At 42.9% G+C, this 21824-nt stretch overlaps 1 protein-coding gene across 1 annotated transcript; it reads right to left on the bottom strand.

Annotated features, from left to right (window-relative positions):
* Nucleotides 1-1901: 1901 nt before the first annotated feature.
* Nucleotides 1902-3542, bottom strand: LOC137659135 (piggyBac transposable element-derived protein 4-like). Its single transcript, XM_068394206.1, has one exon. It carries the CDS (start codon nucleotides 3540-3542, stop codon nucleotides 1902-1904), a length of 1641 nt encoding a protein of 546 aa, XP_068250307.1.
* Nucleotides 3543-21824: the final 18282 nt, after the last annotated feature.

The raw sequence follows: 21824 nt of genomic DNA, 5'->3' as shown, positions 1-21824 counted from the left end.
CTCAGGATGAGATCCCTGCGTCGGCGGCCCAAGTTCCGGTGGAATCAGACAACGATTCCCCGGACATTCTAGTCACTTTGGGACCTGCGGAACGAATGGACCTGCAGTGATAGCTGACCTATGGAAACCTTTGCAGGGGATTGGATCTTCTCGCCCTTTCCCCTCATTTGATGCTGTTTTTGGACTCGTCAAAACAGGGGGGGGGGTCCATGTTCTGAATAAGGCTTATGGTCAGAACCAGAAGGGTACCTCTTCATCAATCTGCTAGGAATGAAGGCCGTAGTCTGGCCCCTCAACACTTCCAACAGACCCTGGCGAGTCACTCCGTGGACGACAACTCCACTGTAGTGCCTTTTGTTTCAGCAAGCAGGGAGGTGCCTCTTCATATCAACTTTCTCATCTTACAGTGGAGATACTGAGATGAACCGAAGTCCACTCATACCCTATCGGCTCGTTTCATTCCGAACAAGGAATGTGCTCTCCGACAGTCTGAGCAGGACTTCACAGATAGAGAGTACGAGTGGTCTTCGGCCCCCCTTGATAGCCAACAGGTCCTGACCTTGTGGACCTGTTTGCGACAGCCTTGAATTTCAGCTGCCGCTGTACTACTCCCAGTCCCAGATCTCAAGGCACTCTGGCAAGATGCCTTTCTACACGGTGGGACATCATCGACGTCTACATCTTCCCACCGTTCTGTTTGTTGAGAAGGGGATCAACAAGACCAGACTATCAGTCAACCTGTCAATGACTCTGATAGCTCCTCTGCGGCATCATGCAGAGTGGCTCCCGGAACTTGTACATCTCCTGACGGAACTCCGGAGAGAGCTTCCCCCACGACACGAGGTACTCAAACAAACCACACTGCGACATCTACCACAAGCCGTAGCATCGCTTCGGCTTCACGCTTGGAGACCATCCAGCATCCCCTTACAGAGAGGGGCGTTCCGCAACAAGTTGCGGAGTGGATGTCTCGACACCTGCGAAAGTCATCCGCAGGGGTCTACCAGGCGAAGTGTAGAATCTTCTGTGGTTGGTGTGGTGGGAGAGGTACCTCTCCCCTTGATGCCACTATTCCAGCAATAGCGGAGTCATTGTCTATCAGTGGGAGGAGATGCTACTATCACTTTCGGCGGTGGAACCTATCACTCAGCCTTTATCCTGGCCTTCAAGCTGAAAGGAATAGACATTTCCTCCTCGATGGATCTTTCTTCGCTCATACGTAACTACGAACTTACCTGCCCCAGTCGGAAGTGAGACCTTCTCCTGGAACAGGGTTCGGGCTCCTAGGGCTCTTAACCTGTTAACCGTCCCTCTCCCTGACCGTTTTCGCTTTGTGAGCGTCACCCCCTATCCAGCAGATTGGCGCTTAAGCTTAGACCGTGCGGTCTCATCATCTTGATGCATTTTTTTTTTATTATTCATTTCTTATGAACTTGTTTACTTTTTTTTTATTATTTTTTTGTATTTCTTATCTTATTTTTTTTTTGTAAATATACTCATTTAGTTATTGTTGAAATAATGAAAAAATTAGGTAAAAAAAAAAATGCATGATTTCTTATATTTTTGTATTATTCATTTCTTATGAACTTGTTTACTTTTCTCTTATGATTTTTTGTATTTATTTTCTTATTTTTTTTGGCATAAATATACATATTCAGTCATTGTTGAAATAATGAACAAATTACGTAGAAAATATCTGAGGAAATAAAGAAAACTGCAAATAAAAATTTTTATTTTAATCGTGAACAAAACATATTTATTATTTTGTATTCCTTTTCTATCTATATACCATGTCACTTTCCCCCAATTATGGGAGGTAGCCAACATCAAGGAAGAGAAAAGAAAAAAAAAACACAAAGGGGGACATTCATCTCTTTGCTCCTCTCATATTCCAGTTCTATTTATTCCTGTGTGTGCCATTCTTTGAAACATGGTGCTGCACACAAACCAACATTACATTCTTTACACCAGTAGGATGTTTCCTTCCTTTTGCCATTTTTCCTGCAAAGAGCACATTTCCTTAGTGGTTTTTGCTTTTTTTCGGTAGGAGGGCAATATTCAGGGAAATGTCTTTCAAATAAGCGTGAAGGCTTTGCAACAAGTCTTGTTGGTCTTCTTATTGCATCCTTATTTCTTCTTGCATATGTAGACACCATTCTTTCAGCTAGCCTCAGTATAAACTCCCGTCTTGGAAACTTTCCACCAAGCATTTTGTACGTAATGAAAGCATTTAGGAGACACATGTCTAGCATGTGCCGAAATACCTTCTTGTAATACTTTTTCAGCCTGTTTCTTGCTGTCGAAAAATGTACCATAAGATTATCTGATAAATCAACACCACCCATTTTGTTATTATAGTCCTCAATTGCTTTTGGCTTAGACTTTTCATGTCCTCTCCTAGATTTTACAATTTTCATGGAATCATCGTGCAGAGTACTCAGAACACATACGTCTTTCTTGTCTTTCCATTTCAACACCATTGATTTGTTTCGGAATGCTGCTACGGTTTCACCTTTTTTTAGTTTAGCATTTTTTATAAATGCTGGCACATCTTTTCTCGTGAGTCTCAGAGTGCCAACAGTTTCAGTTTCATTGTCAACAAGCATATCTGCGAGTGTGGGACTAGTATAAAAATTGTCTGTATAAAGACAATATCCCTTTCCTAAAAGAGGATCCATAAGAGACATAACAACTCTAGATGTCACAGGAAGATTCTTGTATTTATCCAAAAATGTTGTGTTTTTACCTGAATAAATACAAAAGTTCCATATATAGCCAGTGCTACTTTCACAAAGTTCAAAAAACTTTATACCAAATCTTTTCCGCTTTGCTGGGATATATTGAACCCATGAGAGGTTCCCCTTCCATCCCATCAGAGACTCATCAATAGATATATTCTTTCTTGGAATATAATTTTCACGAAACTTCTTCAAAATAAGGTCTGTGAATGGTTTTATTTTAGCTGTCTTTCTTCCAGGCCCATCTGCTATGGTTGCATTGTCTACTAAATGCAGGATTTTTTGCAGCAAATCAAATCTGCGACCACTCATCACTTTCCGATAAAAAAGAGTAGCAATACTTTCACGTGATGTGAAATACATTGAATTTTCTAACTTTGAATCAATGCCCTGTAAAATAAGTAGGCCTACAAACAGTTTAATTTCACACGCATCCGTATCATACCACCTATTTACTCTTGATTGTGAGGATAATCTATCACCATTTTCATCTAGAAATTCCCCTGCATATCTGTTAGTTTTTGTCACGAGATAATCAATAACTTCTTCATCAAAAAATTTTGCAAAATATTCCATTGGATTTTCCTTATCTATGATGATGAACTTTACACCACTATCTCCACGAAATGTGAAGGGAAGCTTGCTCTTTCCTTTCCTCGTCCAGTCAGACGGCAAAACATTTTCGTCATCACTCGATGAAAATTCATCTTCATTCTCACTAGAGCACGTGGAGCTATCACTCTCATCTTGAATTTCCTCTTCACCATCAGTACTTTCTTCTCCATCAATACTTTCCTCAATCATAAATCGTATTTCCTCCTCTGATAGCGTAATTTTTTTTACGAGCGCTCATCGTGAAGGGTAGGGGGGAGGGTAGCGGGGAGATGAGAAAAATACAGGAGACCCGTCTCAGCCGAACGCCAAATGCGTACTGAAGAAACAGTTCTACTAAACGTTGTATCGAGTGAACGCAGTTGCCAATGATTACCAGATTTGGCAAGGGTGTTGCCAGACGATGTTCCTTTCGTTTTCTATACGTATGAGCGTGATATGCCGTCGAAGACACCTTGAAAGTATCTTCTAAAGTGGTGGACGTCATATGCCGTCAAGTGCGGTTGCGCAAAGAAAATGGAGGACGGCATATGACGTCGGAGACGGTCAACAGGTTAAGAGATCTCCTTGCGAACCATTATGCCAGGCTTCTGATCATCACCGGTCTTGGATGACGGTGCTCCTGCTCACTCTGGCCTCAGCCAAGCGTGTCAGCAAAAGTCATGGTCTCTCGTACGGCGTCGCCCACTCAAGAGGATAGGTAGAGGTAACGTTCAGGTTCGTCCTTGAGTTGGTTACCAGACTTAAAATCTGGGAGTCCCGGACCTTCGGTCGACTCCTTCAGGATTTTTAGTCTCCGTTCTGTAACAGATGACCCAGACCTTTTCCTACTAGGCCCAGTAAGGAGTCGGAAGGGATATCTTAAAGAACAGCTGCAGTTCGTCCTCGCGTGCAAGCCCTGTTCGGGAGCACAAAGAGGACAGAGAGGAGAGTCTTCTAGCATACCTTTTCAGTCTGGACTCAAAGGATCATCCATCTCGCCCTGAATCCAGATCCTCCTCCGTCACATCGCCTTAGGGCACACGATGTCAGAGACATCGCAACGTCCCTGGCCTTCAAGAGAAACTACTCTGTGACGCAGGTGCTACAAGCTGGAGTCTGGAAGCATGTAACGACCTTCACAGGCCACTACCTGCAGGACGTGACCCACTGGAGCCTCGATACGTCTACCGGCCCTGTGGTGGCTACACAATAGCTGGTCTAACCTCAGGCTCCTTATTGGACAGGTAGCAGAAGGTTGAGTGCATTGTTATCCAGTTTTAGACTGCATGAATGAAAGAAGTATGTCTGGCCCTTTCTTCTTTCTTCATCCTCCCCTCTCTTGGGGAAAGCAGCATCCTGGGTTCTCTGCATAGCTGACCTCAAACCTCTGCAGATAGACCATGCTTCCTTGTGTTCCTAGTATTGAGTTAATACTGTAGCGTCCCCCATACCCTGACGAGGTGGTATTGGGAATGTCCAAGCCTAGAATTCCAGCTAAAGGACTTAAGGTCGACTTCCGAGGACAAGTCACACTTCTTCCCCCCACACACAAGCTTATGTAGGCCGCACGTTTCTTGCGTAGCAAGAACTTGAAAGGTGCAGGGACTCTCTTTCTCGAGTGCTGCTCACTCAGATTCTGAGTCCCCGGGGAAGCCACAGCCAGTAAGGCTGGGGACTTTCCACACTTCCTAAGGGTAAGTCACCCTATGTAAATAGCGTGGTTTGTATTTCGTTTACGGAACAAATGACAAATTCGGAGATAATTTATATTTTCATAACCATGCAAACCTTAGCTATTTACACATATTTGCCCGCCAGCCCTGTCCCCCAAGGCAAGTCCTACCTCTAAGTGAAGTGAAGCAGTTCACCAGTGTGTGAGGGGGGAGGGGTAGCTAGCTACCACTCCCCTACCCCCTGCTAACTAGCGCGGGGGTAATACACCCTCATTAAATTCTAATGGCTCGTCCTTTCAGCTACGCCGAAAGTAAACCCTATGTAAATAACTAAGATTTGTATGGTTAGGAAAAATACAAATTATATCCGAATTTGAAATGTTTCATTGCTGAACGATTAAAATTGTGACTAGGAAGCTGTTCACAAACACACAAACATAAACAAAGAAAACAAACAAACAAAAGTTGATTCAACATAACATTCTTCCTACTTCATTGGCGGGGGGAACTATTGCATGCGAAATTTCTAGTTTAAATGGGTCTTATTTTGATAAGTTGAATTTGTTGGCAGAGAGAGGTCTCTTGAATAAAACCTGCGTCCATTGATGAATATTACGTAAACTGCAATTCAAAAGTGTTCGTCAGATTCTAAACAGTTAGCATTAATTGGTGTGTATCCATGTAGTACCTAATCCAATCAACTTTGACACATATTGCACTCTTATTCATTTGTTACCTCCGCCAATGAAGTTGGAAGGTGGTTATGTTTTCACCCCTTTTTGTGTGTTTGTTTGTGAACAGCTTCCTGGTCCCAGTTTTCATCGTAGAGTAATGAAAGTAGCAGGGATTTTCTGTTATGCAAAAAGCTGGAAATTTTTTAAATTTTGGGAAAGTCAAGGTCAAAGGTCAAGGTTACAGACAAGCAAAATGTAAAATTCACGTTATCAGCCATAAAGTTAGACATCGTTATCACAGAGACTTCTAACTTTGTTCATATTTAAGTATATGAAAATCCACACAAATTAATACATGTCAAGGCCAAAGGTCAAGGTCAATTTAGAGCAAAAGGTGGAGAAATAAGCTGCCGTTTCGTAGGTCTCCACAACTAAGTGCCCCTCTATTTACTGTAGTGAGTCGCTCAAATGTTCAATGAATTGTAAACAGCTATTACGTCGTAGAGGGCTACGGGTGGTTCCTTTCGTGCGGGATGTGGGGTTGGGGGCGGGGGGGTGCTACTCTGGTGAGGTGTGTGTGTATGTTTTTGTGTATGAAGGGGAAGAGGAAAGGAGGTGGGGTATTCTCAGGACGAAATAAGTTGAGGATTCAGATATTCATGTGGCTTGTCAGTACTTAATGGTTATGAAAAAAAAAAAAATATATATTTGCTTGGTAAACTCAATCTTAGATTCTGTGTTCTTGATGAATACTACTTTAATTGAATTGGCCTATGACCTTTTTATTCACGGTAATAAGAATATTATGAAGCGTATTACGTCTAAAATTCATAGATGGAAGTAAGTGTACCAACCGTGTGGCACACAATTGTACATAATTATGTTGTATATATTATGCTTGTATCTGCGCTCTTCCCTCGCACTAAAATGAACCTGAATGATCATGTCCCCGTTTTGCTCTGTAACATTGTCTCTCTCTCGAACAGGCCATGTCCTGTTGCCTTGAGGTTTTGTATATAAAGAAGAGTGTTCCTTAATAAAACTCAGTTGATTGCATCCTGCCTTTAAGTTAACAACTCCTCTCTCGGCCCGTCACATTGGTGACCCCGGAAGTCAACTCGCTCCCACTGCCTTCCACCCCCACCTCCCTCGCCCCTCCATCATTGGTACTATGACGGAGACAGACTCTACTCCGGCAGTTGGCGCCGCCCCATTGAAACTTTAACCGTTTGCCACCGGAGAAGCGTTTGCTTGGTTTCAGCGCTCAGAAGTCCAGTTTCGTATCAGGGGCGTGACTCACTCAACCACCAAATCGGATTATGTTCTCGCGGCGATACCCGAGGACACCTTCCCAGAAATATCCGACTGGCTTTGTGAACAAGGAGACACCCCAATAGCGTATGAAGCCCTCAAAACATACCTTCTGCGGCAGTGCTCGCCATCACCAGCCGCCCATATAGCAAAGCTTTTTCAGCTCTCGCAACAACCGTTGGGGGACCAATGGGCTTCGCTTGCCCTCAGGGAAATGACCAGTATCGCTCGCCTTCAACCTGCCGCAGACGGCTCTCCTCGTGAGGTGAACCTACTTCGTGCCCTTTGGATACGCCGTTTACCCGAACCTGTACGCGCTGCCATACCCGATGTCGATAGTTTACCCATAAAGGACTTGATGACCAAAGCCGACGCCCTTATGGACAGCCACTTCAAGACCTCCATCAACGCCTCCACCCCTGACGACGAGGATGCCTATTCAATGTCAACCGAAGCTGACATGAATGCCGTAGGACATACACGCCTACCCCGTGACGTGCTGAAGCGGCAACAAAGCCGCCCACCACCCACCAATCCCTCGCGCCCCAACGAACGAATTCTACAGCCACTTAATACCTCCCATCCACCGCAGTTTGGCTATTACCACTTCAGATTCGGGGCAACCGCGAAGAAATGTGCCAAGGATTGTCAGTGGCCAAAAAACGTGTAAGTAGGCCATCGCTTGTGGCGGTGCCCTCCCATGTTTCTAATCTTATCTTTTTACAGGATGCAGGAACGGGCGTGCGATTTTTGGTAGACACGGGTGCATGTCGTTCTCTTTTGCCAAGGAAACTCTTCAAGACACGACGTAGTCTGTCTACATCTGCCGACGTCCGCTTGGTAGCTGCCAACGGATCTGCGATACCCACCTACGGTTACGAGAGCCTCACATTATCGTTCGGAAACGGTTAATTCAATTGGAAGTTTCTCGTTGCTGACGTCACAATGCCAATCCTTGGTGCGGATTTCCTCTCTCATTTCCACCTTCTGGTCGATGTCGCCCACCGACGATTGGTCAACACAGACTCGTACTTGTCGACACCTCTTCAACCCGCCCCCTCTAACCTCACTCTCCACATCAGCGCACCCACGGATGCCTACGCCCACCTCCTCACGTCGTACCCGGAAGTTTTCCGTCCAGAACTTCACCAAACGCCCACGGTTCCTGCCTAGCACGGTATTTATCACCATATGAAGACGACGGGACCCCCAGTCTTCGCAAAATTCAGACGTCTGGCACCGGAATGATTGGCAGCCGCCAAACGGACGTTCGCCGAAATGGAGAAAATGGGCCTTTGCCAAAAGGCCTCCAGCCCATGGTCGTCAGCCTTACACATCGTTCTGAAGAAAGACGGCTCCCTCCGTCCGTGCGGGAATAACAGGAGCCTGAACATGCAAAGAGAACCGGATCACTACCCCCTCCCAAACATTGCCGATGTGACCTCCTACCTGCACAAAGCGAAGGTTTTCTCTACGCTCGACCTCCTGAAGGGGTATTATCAGGTGCCTATGAACCCAGAAGACATCCCCAAGACCGCCATCACCACTCCGTTTAGTACATACACCTTCAATTACTCCTGTTTTGGCCTTCGTAATGCTGGGGCAATGTTTCAACGTCTCATGGATGGCATCTTAGGGGACCTCCCTTTCTGTGTATGTTATGTGGACGACATACTTGTGTTCTCCTCCTCAAAAGAGGAACACCTCCGTCACCTACGCATCGTGCTCGACCGCCTGCAACAAAACGGCCTTGTAGTCCGGTACGACAAGTGTACCTTTGGCGCCAACGAAGTGTCGTTCTTAGGGCACTGTATCACTCCTGAAGGAGTCCATCCCCTCCCTGAGAAGGTAGCAGCCGTTCAGAACTTCCCCGCACCCTTGACCGTCAAAGCTCTGCAGGAATTCTTGGGCATGATCAACTATTATCACCGTTTTCTGCCAGCCATTGCCGCCACTCTTGCTCCCCTCTACGCCTCCCTCAAGGGCAAGCCAAAGGACCTGAAGTGGGGTCCCCTTTAAGAAGCAGCCTTCTGCAATGCAAAGAAGGCCCTATCAACTGCTGCGGCTCTCACTTTTCCTATCCCACACGCCTTCTCTCCACCGATGCCAGCGACGTCGCTATTGGTGCAGTACTCGAGCAGGTGATCAAAGGCTCGCCCCGCCCATTGGCTTTCTTCAGCAGAAAACTGTCCAAGGCAGAATCGGGTTATTCTACCTTCGATCGAGAATTGCTGGCGGTGCACTTGGCTGTCCGTCACTTTCGCCATTTCTTAGAAGGTACGCCCTTCGTCATTCGCACAGACCACATGCCTCTGGTCCACGCCTTCACTCGACAGTCTGACGCCTGGTCCGCCCGTCAACGCCGACATCTCTCCGCCGTGGCTGAATAAAATTGCACCCTCCAATACGTCCCTGGGAAAATGAATCCCGTTGCCGATGCCTTGTCAAGAAACACGTTGGCTGCCGTTCAACTGGGATTGGATTACAACGCCCTGGCTGAAGCCCAACAACAGGATCCAGAGTATCAAGCTTGTAGGACATCCTGCACGTCCCTCCGTTGGGAAGATTTTCCCCTCGAAGACTCCAACACCACCCTCCTCTGTGACGTCAGTACTGGTAGACCGCGATCATGGATTCCTGCTCCCATGCGCCGACAGATGTTTGATTTCATTCACGGCCTTTCACATCCCTCGTGCCGTTCTACTGCACAGCTGCTGAAGGCAAAGTTCATTTGGCACGGCATTTCTAAGGATGCTAAGGATTGGGTCCGCGCCTGTACTTCTTGCCAAACTTCCAAAGTACATCGACACACAGATTCAGGAGTGGGCACCTTTCCTCAACCTCAGCGTCGTTTCGCACACATTCCTGTCGACGTTGTAGGCCCCCTACCCACATCACAAGGACATCGTTACCTGTTTACCGTCATCGACCGCTCCACTCGTTGGCCTGAAGCCATTCCCATGGAAACTGCAACGTCCGCCTCATGTACATCTGCCTTACTCTCTGGATGGATTTCAAGATTCGGTATCCCTGAGCATATTACTTCTGACAGGGGAACCACTTTCACCTCTCAATTGTGGACGTCATTAGCGAATCTCCTGGGCATCACCCTACATCAGACAACGGCCTACAACCCCGCTGCCAATGGAATGGTTGAACGTTTTCATCGCACCCTCAAAGCAGCTTTGATGTCCCGCTGCAAGGATTGCAACTGGTTTACTCAACTTCCCTGGGTCCTCCTGGGACTAAGGACCACTCCTAAAGACGCCCTCGACGTCTCGGCAGCTGAAATGGTGTATGGAAACCCGTTGGTCGTCCCTACCGAATTTTTTCCTTCTACAACCTCCTCTGACAATCTCCAGCGCATACGTCACGTCATGGGAAAATTTACTCCGTGCCGCCAGACTTACAAGCCCCCACCGAAGCATCACATACCAACGGACTTGCACTCTGCAACGCACGTCTTCCTGCGCAACGACACCAGCAAGCCACCACTAACTCCCCCTTACACGGGCCCTTTCCTTGTGATCCGACGCAGTCCGAAAGCATTCCTACTAAACATTCGGGGCAAAGAAGACTGGGAGTCCATTGATCGTCTAAAACCTGCTTATCTTCTGCCAGATGACCCGCCTATAGTTCGCCTCTATAGATCAGGGCGCCCTATTTAACATGTACAGTATGTCATTTTTAGGGGGGGAGCCATGTACCAACCGTGTGGCACACAATTTTACATAATTATGTTGTATATATTATGCTTGTATCTGCGCTCTTCCCTCGCACTAAAAAGAACCTGAATGATCATGTCTCCGTTTTGCTCTGTAACATTGTCTCTCTCTCAAACAGGTCATGTCCTGTTGCCTTGAGGTTTTGTATATAAAGAAGAGTGTTCCTTAATAAAACTCAGTTGATTGCATCCTGCCTTTGAGTTAACAACTCCTCTCTCAGCCCGTCACATTGGTGACCCCGGAAGTCGACTCGCTCCCACTGCCTTCCACCCCCACCTCCCTCGCCCCTCCATCATTGGTACTTCGACGGAGACAGACTCTACTCCGGCAGTTGGCGCCGCCCCATTGAAACTTTAACCGTTTGCCACCGGAGAAGCGTTTGCTTGGTTTCAGCGCTCAGAAGTCCAGTTTCGTATCAGGGGCGTGACTCGCTCAACCACCAAAGCGGATTATGTTCTCGCGGCGATACCCGAGGACACCTTCCCAGAAATATCCGACTGGCTTTGTGAACAAGGAGACACCACAATAGCGTATGAAGCCCTCAAAACATACCTTCTGCAGCAGTACTCGCCATCACCAGCCGCCCATATAGCAAAGCTTTTTCAGCTCTCGCAACAACCGTTGGGGGACCAATGGGCTTCGCTTGCCCTTAGGGATATGACCTTCAACCTGCCGCAGGTGGCTCTCCTCGTGAGGTGAACCTACTTCGTGCCCTTTGGATACGCCGTTTACCCGAACCTGTACGCGCTGCCATACCCGATGTCGATAGTTTACCCATAAAGGACTTGATGACCAAAGCCGACGCCCTTATGGACAGCCACTTCAAGACCACCATCAACGCCTCCACCCCTGACGACGAGGATGCCTATTCAATGTCAACCGAAGCTGACATAAATGCCGTAGGACATACACGCATACCCCGTGACGTGCTGAAGCGGCAACAAAGCCGCCCACCACCCACCAATCCCTCGCGCCCCAACGAACGAATTCTACAGCCACTTAATACCTCCCATCCACCGCAGTTTGGCTATTACCACTTCAGATTCGGGGCAACCGCGAAGAAATGTGCCAAGGATTGTCAGTGGCCAAAAAACGTGTAAGTAGGCCATCGCTTGTGGCGGTGCCCTCCCATGTTTCTAATCTTTTCTTTTTACAGGATGCAGGAACGGGCGTGCGATTTTTGGTAGACACGGGTGCATGTCGTTCTCTTTTGCCAAGGAAACTCTTCAAGACACGACGTAGTCTGTCTACATCTGCCGACGTCCGCTTGGTAGCTGCCAACTGATCTGCGATACCCACCTACGGTTACGAGAGCCTCACATTATCGTTCGGAAACGGTAAATTCAATTGGAAGTTTCTCATTGCTGACGTCACAATGCCAATCCTTGGTGCGGATTTTCTCTCTCATTTCCACCTTCTGGTCGATGTCGCCCACCGACGATTGGTCAACGCAGACTCGTACTTGTCGACACCTCTTCAACCCGCCCCCTCTAACCTCGCTCTCCACATCAGCGCACACACGGATGCCTACGCCCACCTCCTCACGTCGTACCCGGAAGTTTTCCGTCCAGAACTTCGCCAAACGCCCACGCTTCCTGCCAAGCACGGTATTTATCACCATATCAAGATGACGGGACCCCCAGTCTTTGCAAAATTCAGACGTCTGGCACCGGAACGATTGGCAGCCGCCAAACGGACGTTCGCCGAAATTTAGAAAATGGGCCTTTGCCAAAAGGCCTCCAGCCCATGGTCGTCACCCTTACACATCGTTCTGAAGAAAGACGGCTCCCTCCGTCCGTGCGGGAATAACAGGAGCCTGAACATGCAAACAGAACCGGAACACTACCCCCTCCCAAACATTGCCGATGTGACCTCCTACCTGCACAAAGCGAAGGTTTTCTCTACGCTCGACCTCCTGAAGGGGTATTATCAGGTGCCTATGAACCCAGAAGACATCCCCAAGACCGCCATCACCACTCCGTTTGGTACATACACCTTCAATTACTCCTGTTTTGGCCTTCGTAATGCTGGGGCAACGTTTCAACGTCTCATGGATGGCATCTTAGAGGACCTCCCTTTCTGTGATGTTATGTGGACGACATACTTGTGTTCTCCTCCTCAAAAGAGGAACACCTCCGTCACCTACGCATCGTGCTCGACCGCCTGCAACAAAACGGCCTTGTAGTCCGGTACGACAAGTGTACCTTTGGCCCAACGAAGTGTCGTTCTTAGGGCACCGTATCACTCCTGAAGGAGTCCATCCCCTCCCTGAGAAGGTAGCAGCCGTTCAGAACTTCCCCGCACCCTCGACCGTCAAAGCTCTGCAGGAATTCTTGGGCATGATCAACTATTATCACCGTTTTCTGCCAGCCATTGCCGCCACTCTTGCTCCCCTCTACGCCTCCCTCAAGGGCAAGCCAAAGGACCTGAAGTGGGGTCCCCTTTAAGAAGCAGCCTTCTGCAATGCAAAGAAGGCCCTATCAACTGCTGCGGCTCTCACTTTTCCTATCCCACACGCCCCTCTCCTTCTCTCCACCGATGCCAGCGACGTCGCTATTGGTGCAGTACTCGAGCAGGTGGTCAAAGGCTCGCCCCGCCCATTGGCTTTCTTCAGCAGAAAACTGTCCAAGGCAGAATCGGGTTATTCTACCTTCGATCGACAATTGCTGGCGGTGCAATTGGCTGTCCGTCACTTTCGCCATTTCTTAGAAGGTACGCCCTTCGTCATTCGCACAGACCACATGCCTCTGGTGCACGCCTTCACTCGACAGTCTGACGCCTGGTCCGCCCGTCAACGCCGACATCTCTCCGCCGTGTCTGAATACAATTGCACCCTCCAATACGTCCCTGGGAAAATGAATCCCGTTGCCGATGCCTTGTCAAGAAACACGTTGGCTGCCGTTCAACTGGGATTGGATTACAACGCCCTGGCTGAAGCCCAACAACAGGATCCAGAGTATCAAGCTTGTAGGACATCCTGCACGTCCCTCCGTTGGGAAGATTTTCCCCTCGAAGACTCCAACACCACCCTCCTCTGTGACGTCAGTACTGGTAGACCGCGATCATGGATTCCTGCTCCCATGCGCCGACAGATGTTTGATTTCATTCACGGCCTTTCACATCCCTCGTGCCGTTCTACTGCACAGCTGCTGAAGGCAAAGTTCATTTGGCACGGCATTTCTAAGGATGCTAAGGATTGGGTCCGCGCCTGTACTTCTTGCCAAACTTCCAAAGTACATCGACACACAGATTCAGGAGTGGGCACCTTTCCTCAACCTCAGCGTCGTTTCGCACACATTCATGTTGACGTTGTAGGCCCCCTACCCACATCACAAGGACATCGTTACCTGTTTACCGTCATCGACCGCTCCACTCGTTGGCCTGAAGCCATTCCCATGGAAACTGCAACGTCCGCCTCATGTACATCTGCCTTACTCTCTGGATGGATTTCAAGATTCGGTATCCCTGAGCATATTACTTCTGACAGGGGAACCACTTTCACCTCTCAATTGTGGACGTCATTAGCGAATCTCCTGGGCATCACCCTACATCAGACAACGGCCTACAACCCCGCTGCCAATGAAATGGTTGAACGTTTTCATCGCACCCTCAAAGCAGCTTTGATGTCCCGCTGCAAGGATTGCAACTGGTTTACTCAACTTCCCTGGGTCCTCCTGGGACTAAGGACCACTCCTAAAGACGCCCTCGACGTCTCGGCAGCTGAAATGGTGTATGGCAACCCGTTGGTCGTCCCTGCCGAATTTTTTCCTTCTACAACCTCCTCTGACGATCTCCAGCGCATACGTCACGTCATGGGAAAATTTACTCCGTGCCGCCAGACTTACAAGCCCCCACCGAAGCATCACATACCAACGGACTTGCACTCTGCAACGCACGTCTTCCTGCGCAACGACACTAGCAAGCCACCACTAACTCCCCCTTACACGGGGCCTTTCCTTGTGATCCGACGCAGTCCGAAAGCATTTCTACTAAACATTCGGGGCAAAGAAGACTGGGTCTCCATTGATCGTCTAAAACCTGCTTATCTTCTGCCAGATGACCCGCCTACAGTTCGCCTCTCTAGATCAGGGCGCCCTATTTAACATGTACAGTATGTCATTTTTAGGGGGGGAGCCATGTACCAACCGTGTGGCACACAATTGTACATAATTATGTTGTATATATTATGCTTGTATCTGCGCTCTTCCCTCGCACTAAAAAGAACCTGAATGATCATGTCTCCGTTTTGCTCTGTAACATTGTCTCTCTCTCGAACAGGTCATGTCCTGTTGCCTTGAGGTTTTGTATATAAAGAAGAGTGTTCCTTAATAAAACTCAGTTGATTGCATCCTGCCTTTGAGTTAACAACTCCTCTCTCGGCCCGTCACATAAGTAAAAGTACATAGTTTACTAAATTGTATTTTGTGTTTCCCAGAAATATTTGTGCATAAGGAAAATTACTTTCCAAATCATTAGGAATCACAATTGTTTTAAAATGTAATTTCTATATATAAATTTTGGCGTATTCTGCAATTCGTTACATAAGATTTAACTTTTTTTATACCTAGTTATTCAATCTATATTCTTCGTAATTTTTACGTTAGTGCTTTTATTGTATCAGAATTTCTTAGTGATCGGAACATTCAAGTGTTGAATATTGTGCCTATTGAATTAAGTAAATGTTTTGGGGTATTTTGGGAATGATTAGAGTAAGTCAGAAAGGAATTCGAGACCAAAGGCTGTGAGCTATTATGATACCTGGTCGACATTGCACGATTTCCTTTTCAGAAATGCCGTGCAATGCATCATGTAAGTGATTTAAATCTTCTTGTAAATGATGCGTGGCTAATGAAGAGAATTTTGAAAGATACAGTATCATAGCTCTCATTTTTTTTTTTTAATTTTCGTGGAATTTTTCAAATTTTCATGAAATTTTGCCTATTGTTTCGAAATTTTATAAATTTTCGTGCCTTTTTGTCACATTTACGTGCAATTTTGCCATTTTTCGTGCAAGTTTGTCAATTTCCGTGCAAAACTGTCAATTTTCCTGCAAATTTGCCAATATGCATGCAGTTTCGTAAATTTTCGTGCCATTTTGCTTATCATGAAATTTAGTCGATTTTCGTGTGATTTTACCAATTTCCGTGCTATTTTGCCTATTTTCGTGCCATTTTACCGCTTTTCGTGCCGTTTTACCAGTTTTCGTGTCATTTTCTAAAATTTCATGCTATTTTGCCAATTTCCGTGCCCCCTTGGAAGCGAAAATAGTGCATTTGTCAAGATGGTTACTTGAAACCTTGACTTGCTTGAAATGGAAGATAATTACACAGTATAGAGTAAGGTTGGCGAGTGTCCTACATGTTTTCAGTGCAAGGTTCATAAGAATGTCGCGATACTCTTCTACTACCAGTTAAAAAAGGAAACTTTGGCCAGACATTTCATTGTAACCTTAGCTTGTATCACAATGACTTGGAGTAAGTGTAAAGGAATGACTGTCACTAGCAAAGCGAACTGTGGTTACGAAAAACCTGTACATTTCTTAATCAGAATTTATATAGGGTATATTTATTTTAGCCTTATTATTGATTTTTAAGTATCTTATAATCCTTATCCATAAATTAATTCATTAATTCTCATATATAGTTTATTTCATTATTACCTTTCCTCACTCGTCAATGACCTTAGATGTCAGGATGCCAGAAAACCTCAAATCAATCAATCAATCTTTTCTTCACTGGGCTGAGTTTGTTCTGTTGGAGCCCTTAGGTTTGTAGCATATTGCTTTTGCAGCTAGGGTTGTAGCTTAGGTAATAATAATAATAATAATAATAATAATAATAATAATAATAATAATAATAATAATAATAATAATAATAATAATAATAATAATAATAATAATAATAATATGCATTTAAACGTAAACATATGGATTCTATTGGAACAATTTCTCGAGAGATTTGTGAAAATTGGTCTCTTGAAATATGTGAATGAAAATATCCCAAGAACTAGTGTATGCAAACTATTTAGGTTTAATGGGACTTATTTTGATTTGGTGAATTTATTGACAGAGATGTCTCTCTAGAACTTATTTGGAGTCTTCGGACCTTAATTATCGACTTTGCTCGTTGAAATAGTGTATATCCCACCCTTGGAGACTTTGGGTTTCTCACATACTGCTTCATATATCTGTTTTTCGTATATCAAAAAAAAAAAACAATGGCCTCTCAATCAGCTGACTTCTTGACACCATTAGGAAATATTCCAGCTTGAATCCGACGGCTATAATCTTTTGCAATTGAAAAATTGTACGTAAACTGAAAACTGAAAAGGGTCTTGTAATTCTACAGTAAAGGGTTAGCGTGATCACCAGACTGGGGTTCGAGTCCCACACAAGCTCGTTAGTTTCTTTGGTTGCTGCAACCTCACCATCCTTGCAAGCTAAGGGTTTTCGGGAGCCTGTAAGTATATCTACTGAGTCATCAGCAGCCATTACCTGGCCCTCCTTGGTATTACCTTGGGTGGAGAGAGGGCTTGCGCGCTGATCATTTGTATAAATGGTCAGTCTCTAAGAGGGCATGGTCTTCCTTGATTGGCCAGTATCACTGTCCCTTGCCTCAGCCATTCATGAGCGGCCTTTAAACCTTAAATATAGATTTTCAATATGCTGTATTTCTAAGTTGTCCCTATGCAAGACATGGAGGGGTGGGGGCAATATTACGAGGCCTAGTGTGGACCTCGTTAAATCAAACAAGACGTTTCTACTTGAAATTCGGTTGGATATTTACATTATTATAGATGGTTGTTTGTTCGTAAATATTTCTTGGAAAAAGGTCATCATTGATACCATTACTTTAGAAACATTCTCAATCGATTTTCCAAAGTTAATCACTTTGCCGTAATAATGATGTAACACAAAATTCAATTGTTTGAGTCACATCGTTAGTCGGCCGGTCAGGTCATTGTTAGCTGGTACATTTCCACTGAAAAGCACTACAGAGGGGAGTTTTATCTTTTTTCGAAATTGTCATTTACATTATATATATATATATATATATATATATATATATATATATATATATATATATATATATATATATATATATATATATATATATATATATATATATATATATATATATATATATATATATACAGTATATATATATATATGTTGTAGATGCATATGCATTTATACTGTATATATATATATATATATATATATATATATATATATATATATATATATATATATATATATATATGTATATATATATATATATATGCTGTATAAATACTATATATATATATATATATATATATATATATATATATATATTATATGTATATATATATCTATTATTATATATATATGCATATATAAATATATATATGTATATATATATATATATATATATATATATATATATATATATATATATATATATATATATATATATATATATATGTATATGTATATATATATATATATATATATATATATATATATATATATATATATATATATATATGTATATATATATATATATATATATATATATATATATATATATATATATATATATATATATATATATATATATATATGTATATATATATATATATATATATATATATATATATATATACATATATATATATATATATATATATATATATATATATATATATATATATATATATATATATTATATATATATATATATATATGTAGGCAGGTATATAATCATTATCTAGTTTTCGAATAGGGATACCATAAAGTTTGCCGCACATTGAGCCCGAACGGACGCGCCCGAACAGAACCAAAACATCCAATAGAAATCGAAAGTATGCATTCTTACCCGACTGCGCACACTGGGCCAGAACAGAAAGGAACCGACGCAGTATTCTTTGAAAAAAAAAATTTCTGAGGCGTCGGTGGCGTCTGGCAGGCTGCCCATGAGCAGAACGACTACAGCTGTTGTTTTGGAGAGGGTTGCTGAGGAATTCGGAGGTTAGTGTGATAGCAACCAATATTTTTCTGATGTCAGAAATTTGACGAAGGTATTTTAATAACAGTGATGTAAACATATGATTTAATACAAAGATTTTAGGAGAAATTATTATTATTATTATTATTATTATCATTTTTTTTTTTTTTTTTTTTTTTGCTGATGTCAGAAATTTGACAAATGTACTTTAATAACAATGATGTGAACATATGATTTAATACAAAGAATTTCTGGAGTGATTGATAATAATTATTATTATTGTTATTATTTTTTTTTTCTTCTTTGAAAACATATAAACATCTGGCTTACAGATTCGATAATAGAATGATATACAGAATATCTAATCATTTTAAAATCAATTAAATAAAAACTTAGTTATGATTAAGGAAAACTTCCTTCATTTATATAAAATTCTGCGTCGGTTCCGTTTCGTGACTTCTGGCTCAGTGTGCGCGCTGGACATCGTTTCTGTTCTGTTCTGAGGCTTCGGTGGCTTCGGCGGCGGTTCCGTTCCGGCTCAGTGTGCGACAAGCTTTACTTGGTGAAAGGGTTACGTTTTGCCATGAACAGCAAAGCTGTACAAGTCAGGGACACCCATACTAAGTTAGTTTGTTGTGGACGATCAGGCGAAAATTCCCACCATCTACTATCCGTATTGGCCAAACCCCAGACATGCCTGACGGCTTTGTCCTACAGTGGACTAGAAACTTCTACATTTGTTGTATATATATATATATATATATATATATATATATATATATATATATATATATATATATATATATATATATATAATATATATATATATATATAAATACATACATTCATACACTGAATGAAAACCGCTCGCAGAACAGAAATCTCCCACAAATTGCCCAAATGGAGCGTGTTATAGTTAGGAAAGAGGAAGGGGGTGGGAAGAGTTGAGGGAAGGGTTGAATATGTGTACGTGTGTGTGCATGTCTATATATTTAGCGTTCATTTTTTACGGGTTGCATGCAATACTTTATGATATTTCGTTTTTTTTTTTTTTTTAAATAATCTTTTATTATCTTTTACATTCAATAATTTTGAGGTAATTTCACAACACAGATTCTCTTACAATGCTATTAGATACTTTTGATACAAGTATATATCCTCTTATTTTTAACAGAATTACAGAATAAGTTGTTACATATCTATATACATGTAAGAATAAGAAGTCATATTTTGTTAAATCTATTAAATTTAACGAAATAAGTTGTGGCCCATTTTCCCAAATCTTTTAATTATCACACGTGTGCTCCGTTATCTTTTTAAATTATTTTTTCTTTAATATTTCACAATTTAGTTTCTTAATTTTAACCACAGTTCAACAATGTACCAAGTAACCATTGCAATAGTTCTCTCTCTCTCTCTCTCTCTCTCTCTCTCTCTCTCTCTCTCTCTCTCTCTCTCTCTCTCTCTCTCTCTCACCAGACTATCCAAGACTAGAAGATGCAAAATACACCGGAAGATGCATTAGCAACTCTCTGGTGGATATACGAGGTGTCTCACACTGAGGGACCTGGGGGAACCCAAACATAGAATAAGGCAATAAGGTAAGGCACATTCAAGTATTGTTTTCTAATAAAATCAGCTTTTGTCGACACATGTCTCTGTGAGAATTGTCTCTAAGGGTCGTGTTATGCCACTCACCTCTCCATCTCTCTCATTCAGGTTTGTGGGATTTTGGGTGCGTCCTATGGGGTTTCTCAGGGTTAGGAGGGAGTTGTCGGAATGTTTGGTAAAGAATGTAGATCCTCTGGAGAGCAGAGATCCCCAAAGTCTATAGAAAGGGGGTTGCCTTGCTTGATAGGACCAGGAAAAAAACCTTAAAGTAAAAGATTAGTTTAAGAGTTTGATAGTAATAACGTGTGCCGGAATTATTGAAATGTATAGGAATAATTTTCAATAGCAAAGTGAACTAAAGGTACGAAAAACCTGTAAAGTTTTAGAATTAATCCTTGTGCATTTAGACGCAAAAAAGGTATATTACCAGTCTAACTACTTAATCGGTTACTTATAGACTTAGTTGGTCACTTATCTACTTCATTGGTTACATATATATTTACTTAATTGGGTACTTATCTACTTAATTATTTGCATAGTTACTTTTCAGAACGTTTATGTGGTCTCATGACACACTGAAATCTGGGGCACACTAGAATTTGCTAAATCATATATCTCGTACAAAGTTTTAATCTCAAATATTTGAAGAATTATATCCTGTAGTCTTATATCAATTAATAAATTTGCCTTAGCGTAACTCAGAAAACAAGAAAATAATTAGGTTTCCTTAAAAAATTCAATCATTATTAGTTTTCATGTTGTGAGATATTATCCACTGAAAATTTGCAGATCATAATCAGCTTCATATTTGATACTTATTATGTATTTTTCTCTTTTGCAGATGGTGTGATTGCTATACAGTAAAAAGGTAAGAAGGTTTTACCAAGATTTTTAAAAGCTAGGAAAATTTTAGAATAACAAACCCAGTCGTTAATGGTGGTCCCCGGGAGATAAGAGGTCGATGTAAAACAAGTTTGAATCTTGTTTATCATTAAATCTTTTATTTTATAAATCTAAATATTCTTCTGTGTCTCCTGGCTGGTGACGTCTGCATGTGGAAACCTGGCGGTGGTACATATTAAAGGATTTCGTCTCTTTTAATGTAACACAAGCATGTGGCATCATTACTGACTGGTTGCGTAGATTTCAATATTTCTCTTGTAACGTAAGACTTTCAGATTCAATTATAATAGGCCTTTGTATTAGATTTTGTTTATACTGGCTAGTACAGTGGTAACATATTCACATGGCAACATCGATCCCATACCGGGACCATGAGTTTAAGCTGTTTACTGGAGAGGCTAGTAATGTGGATGGGCACGAAAGTGGGGTGTTGAGCTTGCCCGGCTGATGTTCTGGTGAGCATCTATTCTGATGAAACTAAACCCGGACACCTTGCCAAAATACAAGAATATTTGCAAAGAAATTTTATTTTGACGTTAGACAAAATCGTTTTTCAGCGCGTGATAAGATCCAAATCTGTGAGATTGCTCAAGTTATTTTGTGGTTT

Source organism: Palaemon carinicauda, chromosome 19, assembly GCF_036898095.1.
Source record: "Palaemon carinicauda isolate YSFRI2023 chromosome 19, ASM3689809v2, whole genome shotgun sequence".
NCBI lineage: Eukaryota > Metazoa > Arthropoda > Malacostraca > Decapoda > Palaemonidae > Palaemon > Palaemon carinicauda.
This window is presented reverse-complemented; position numbering and strand designations above follow the sequence as displayed.